The 5686-nt window shown below is 45.1% G+C and overlaps 1 protein-coding gene across 1 annotated transcript in view; it reads right to left on the reverse strand.

Moving 5' to 3' along the window:
- Window positions 1–908: 908 nt before the first annotated feature.
- Window positions 909–5686, reverse strand: part of SMYD1 (SET and MYND domain containing 1) — a 46654-nt gene continuing 41876 nt past the window's right edge. Inside the window, exons 7-9 of the mRNA XM_023742348.1 lie at window positions 4761–4924; window positions 4056–4224; window positions 909–2610 (exon numbers count right to left, since the gene is read on the reverse strand). Of these exons, the coding sequence (XP_023598116.1) occupies window positions 2452–2610; window positions 4056–4224; window positions 4761–4924 (492 nt within the window). The 3' untranslated portion in view covers window positions 909–2451. The remainder of the gene's footprint in view (window positions 2611–4055; window positions 4225–4760; window positions 4925–5686) is intronic.

Raw genomic sequence — 5686 nt, forward strand, 5'->3', positions numbered from 1 at the left:
TTGTTCAATAGTTTCTGCATTCTGTTGGATCACCTCTCTTTGGAATGGGCACAAATATGGATCTCATCCAGTTGGTTGGCCAGGTAGCTGTTTTCCAAATTTCTTGGCGTAGATGAGTGAGCACATCCAGTGCTGCATTTGTTTGTCGAAATATTTCAATTGGTATTCCGTCAATTCCTGGAGCCTTGTTTTTCGTATTCCTTCAGCAAAGCTTGGACTTCTTCCTTCAATACCATCAGTTCTTGATCGTATGCTAGCTCCTAAAATGACTGAAAGTCGACCGATTATTTTTGGTACAGTGACTGTGTTCCTTCCATCTTCTTTTGATGCTGCCTGCGTCATTCAATATTTTGCCCATAGAATCCTTCACTATTGCAACTCAAGGCTTGAACTTTTTCTTTAGTTCTTTCAGCTTGAGAAATACCTAGTGTGTTCTTCCCTTTAGGTTTTCTAACTCCAGGTCTTTTCACATGTCATTATAATACTTTGTCTTCTCAAGTCGCCCTTTGAAATCTTCTTTTCAGCTCTTTTACTTCATCATTTCTTCTGTTCACTTTAGCTACTCAATGTTCAAGAGCAAGTTTCAGAATCTCTTCTGACATCCATTGTGGTCTTTTCTTTCTTTCCTGTCTTTTTAACGACCTCTTGCTCTCTTAATGTATGATGTCCTTGATGTCATCCCACAACTCGTCTGGTCTTTGATCATTAGTGTTTAATGCGCCAAATCTATTCTTGAGGTGGTCTCCAAATTCAGGTGGAATATACTCAAGGTTGTATTTTGGTTCTCATGAACTTGTTTTAATTTTCTTCAACTTCAACTTGCATATGAGCAATTGATAGTCTGTTCCACAGTCAGCCCCTGGCCTTATTCTGATTGATGGTATTGAGCTTCTCCATTGTCTCTTTCCACAGATGTAGCCAATTTGATTCCCTTGACTAGTGGCTATTTAAACTGAAATTAACTAAAATTAAAAGTTCAGTTCCTCGGTTATACTAGCCACATCTCAAGGCTCAGCAGTCACATTTGTGAGTGGCTGCTATATTGGACGGCAAAGATGTAAAACATTTGTATCCTCACAGAAAATTCTGTTAACACTGCTCTTAAAAAATTGTCAGAAAGAAAGAAGCCACATCTATTTTCTTGTAAACACAGAGGTTTAATGCGCTTTGCGGACTTCTTTAACATAAAAACTCCAAATACACAGTTTCGGGCCCCTTTTGCTCTTAGATAAGCAAACTCATTCATTCATTCATCCAACCATTCAACATACAACTTACTGAGCACCAACTATGTTTCAGGACCTGTGCTAGGTGCTGAGGATAGAAAGATGAACAAAGGGATATAGTCCCTGACCTCCAGAAACTCAGTCTGAAAGAAGAGGCAGACAAGGAAAAAGGCAACTACGATGCTGAGAAGAATGTTATGATGGGGAGCTTAAGGATGACATGAGAGACTTAAATAGGCAGCCAGCTCAATCTCGGCCATTCAAAGAAAGCTTCACAGAAGCGTGATTCCCCACCTCGGTGTTGACGGATGAATAGGAATTGACCAGCTCTTAGGAATTTTAGACAGAATGTTTCAAAATTCAAAGAGAGGAACTGCAGAACATGGTTCATTCAGGGACCCAAGAGAGACTGGGTTTGCCTGAAGTAGAAGATGCAGTAGGGAATCAGGAAGTGCTTAGAAAAGGAGAAGTCAGGTGTCCAGTCATGATGTTCTTGTGTGGTGTGCTAAGGAAGATCAGATTTTGGGGAAGGGGAAAAGAAAAAAGAGTTTCCCTTTGGACATGCTGAGTTTGATCTGCCTGCAAAACATCAGAGGGTGTATGTGGCTAGAATTCAAGAGCAAGGCTGGGTAATACAGATTTGAGACTCATCAGTCTCAAGGTGGTCATTAAACCAAGGACTTGGCTGAGCTCATCTAGAGAGTGTGTGTAGAGTGAGATAAGAATGAACCAAGGACAAAACCAACTCCAGGAGCTGCCAACATACTGGGGCACGCACAGAAACACAGCCAGTGAAGGAGACTGAGAAACCACATCACAGGGAGGATGTCCTCTGTGACACACCCACCACACGTGCACATCACACACAGGCCCTCCTCTGTGCCTCCTCTCTCCAGGCAGTTACTGTTACATTTATTACACTGTGCTTTAATTGTCTGTTTCCATTTTGCCTCCCATTGGCATTTGGACTTCCTTTATCTCCAGGGCCCAGAACCCAACAAAAACTTCTAGGCTGGGAGCAGGGAGAGGAGGATAGAGTTAAAGGAAATTGAATTGAGTTGAATTGAACCAAAATGACACTGGGGAACATAGGGCAGTGTGCTCCCACAGCAACAACGTTAAGCATTACCCCCAACTTCTTCACCAAGGGTCTCTCCAGAGACCACTGCCTCCAGAGTCTCCCCAGTTCCCCAGTTATGTTGCCACACCCCTTCAAGGCAGGTCCTCACTGCTTCTTATGGAACAGGGCTGGGGCTGGCTCTTTGCTGGGCTCAGCCATGACCTGCATGGGCTGGTTGCTCAGGGCGGCCTCACGCATCTTGTAGTACATGAACTCGTTCTGGCGGAACATGCGCAGCTCCATCTCTGTCTGCACTCGCATGGCCTGTAGGACACAGATACACTGTAAACATTGGTGGCAAGTCCCCAGGACATGTTGGTCTTTGACCTACCTTGACCCTTTTGAAAAGGACAGGCAACGGGGTAAATGACTCCCAGTCACCAAGATTCGATTCAACTCTCCTCCCTCAAAGGACACAGACACTCACTCATCCATTCTGTGTTTGTGAGGGTAAGTTGGACCCTTGAGAGGGTATCTTGAGAGACTGCTCTCAGCAGAGAATATGTGTTCTCAGGAACTGTCAAGTGGGAACCTGGATATGAACCCTGGCTCCCACACATATTGGTTGTGGGACCTCAGGAAAGGGACTTAATCGTTTCAGCCCTCAGTGTTCTCCTCTATGAAACAGACGAGGGTGTGAAGACTACAGTGAGTGACACATGGAAAGCCCTCTTTCTCTATGTCCATTCCACAAATGCTTATCAAGGGCCAGGCGCCATTCAAGGGGCTGGAGACATAGCAGGGAACATGATAGACAAAGTCTCTGCCTTGGATGAGCTTCAGGTACTAGACACAGTTAGTCTTCTCCACTTTCCTGCCTTTCACTTGGTCCTCACATCAATTCTGAGGGGCTAGTAGATTATTCCCACTTTATAGGCAAGGAAACGGAGGATGAGAAAAGTAAAAGGTCACACAAGTCCTAAGTGGCAGAGCCACTTTGCAGTACATTTTCTAACACCAAAATCTGTCCTCTTTCCCTATACTACACTAAGGACAGCCCTGTCACTCAGATAACCAGCCCCTCAAAGCACAAAGGAAACCAGCAGTTACTGAGATCACACCATTTGCCAGGCACTGTCCTAACAGCTTTACAACGTTAATTCATTGAACCCTCACCACAACACTATGAGCTTAGAATTAGAACCTTCATTTATTTCACTGGGTTCTAATTGAGCTTAGAACCCAATTTATTGAGGAGGAGTGTGCGGCCCATAACAGCCAATGTTTGCAAAGTCACACAGCTAGAAAGTGGGGAAGCTGGAACTCAGTCCAGGTGATATGATTCCAGAGCCAATGCTCCCAACTCTATACAGCCCAGAATACTTTCTAGTGTAAATGGATGCACACACATACGCTCACACACACCATTGTTTAGACCTTCTCAGTCCAGGCTTGGGGCATCATCATACAACAGACTCAGGATTCAAGTTTCAGCTTTGCCATCAACTCACTATATGACTATGGACAAATCACTCCCCTTCCCTGGGCTTCAGGTTCCTCATTATGTAAAAAAAAAAAAAGAAGAAAAAAAAGAGAAGTCATAAAAAAAAAATTTAATTAAAAAAAAGAAAAGTGAGCTAGCACACTTCTAAGTCCCCTTCTTGTCTGACTGGCATTCTATGGGCTTTCCTACTGTCCACCTGAAGTCAAACTCTCACCCTCAAGAACACAGCCAGGTAGTGAGAGCCCAGGTCCAAGATGCTACTTGCCTCTAAGTCCTTGGTGATTGGGTGGGAGGGTCCATGAGTCACCAGGAGAATGGCGTAGGCTTTGCATATCATCCCGTGCCCCACCTCAATGTTACCAGCATGCCAGTTGGTCAGCCCTGCCCGCATCATGGCCATGCCCAGTTGGGCATTGTTGGGGTGGTAGAGCTTCCTGTAGGGACATAGCAAATAATCATAGCGCATAATCCCAACTGCCCTTATGTCTGCATAGCATTTGACAGCTTATCAAGTGACCTCGTTGATTAAGTCTACCTGATCCTCCCACCAGCCTGTGAAGCAGCTGCATCCTTATGATGGAAGCTCTACTTCTTTAGATAGTATGTAGAAAACGAAGGGACTTCCTGTGTTGATTGGTAAGGGGGAAAACTCTTTCCAAATACTTAAAATCAAGCTGGATTTAGCCTTAAGGAAATTAAAGCGCTGCTCAAGTGATACGGGAGCTGAAGGATCTGGGAAAGACCAAGGATGACAACTAGGTTTCATTCTCGGGTACCAACTCTGATCGTTTGGTTATCACTACTTGGAGCACCATGGTAAAAATGCTCAGTAATAAAGAGAACCATGATCGATTACTGATGCCTGCTGTGGGTGCAGGAGGGAGGGGTGGCAACATGTGTGCCATCTGTTTGCCATCCCTGAAATAGACACACTTTCAAAGACTGTCTGAGACCCAGGATCGTCACCTACATATAGCCATCCACCATCCTCCTGGCATAGTGCGAGGCCTCCTCAAAGGCCTGGAGGTAAGAGAGGACCTCTGAAACAATGCTCAGCATCCGCAGCACATAGAGGTTGGTATCTGAAAACACTGGCTCCTGCTTCTGCAGGCACTCCCGACATAATTTCACCACCTAGAATGAGACACAGGCTCTGTCCATTATCGGTGCCCCAAAACACATGCTTAATTCACATATCAGAGCATCATAACTGTGATCATTAAGGTTGTGTGTCAGCTTGGCTGGGCCATGATTCTCAGTGGTTTGGCAGTTATGATGCAGTCTGGCAGTCATATGATAATGTGATCACTTCCATGATGAGATTTGATACAATGTGATCACCTCCATGATGGGATCTGCTGTAAGTAGTCCATCAGTTGAAAGGGAGTTTCCCTGGGGATGTGGCCTGCATCAAATATAAATGGACTCTCTGGCAAGGCTCACAGGCTTTTGCTCGCTCTGTATCCTGCAGCTGGCTCCTGTTTGTCTGACCTCCAGTTCTTGGGACTTGAGCCAGCAGCCTACCTGCGGTCTTGCCTGCCTACCTTGGGATTGGTTGGTCTTTGCAGCCTGTGAGCAAGAGCCCTGCTGTCTGACTTGCTGATCTTGAGTTCACCAGCCCCTGCAGCTATGTGAATCAGGAGAAGCCTCCAGCCTGACCTACAGATTTGGGACATTCCAGCCTCTACAACCGTGTGAGCCATTTCCTTGATATAAATCTCTCTCTATATATATATGATTTACTGGCTTTGCTTCTCTTGAGAACCCAGCCTAAGACAATGACATTGAACACTCATTCTTTGAAGGTGGGGGAGATTGCTGGCAGAGGTGGGAAAGCACAGGTAAGTGACTTGAATAAAAAATGGTCCTATTTGGCTAAGAAGTAGGAATGTGAAG

Source organism: Trichechus manatus, unplaced genomic scaffold, assembly GCF_000243295.1.
Source record: "Trichechus manatus latirostris isolate Lorelei unplaced genomic scaffold, TriManLat1.0 scaffold00208, whole genome shotgun sequence".
NCBI lineage: Eukaryota > Metazoa > Chordata > Mammalia > Sirenia > Trichechidae > Trichechus > Trichechus manatus.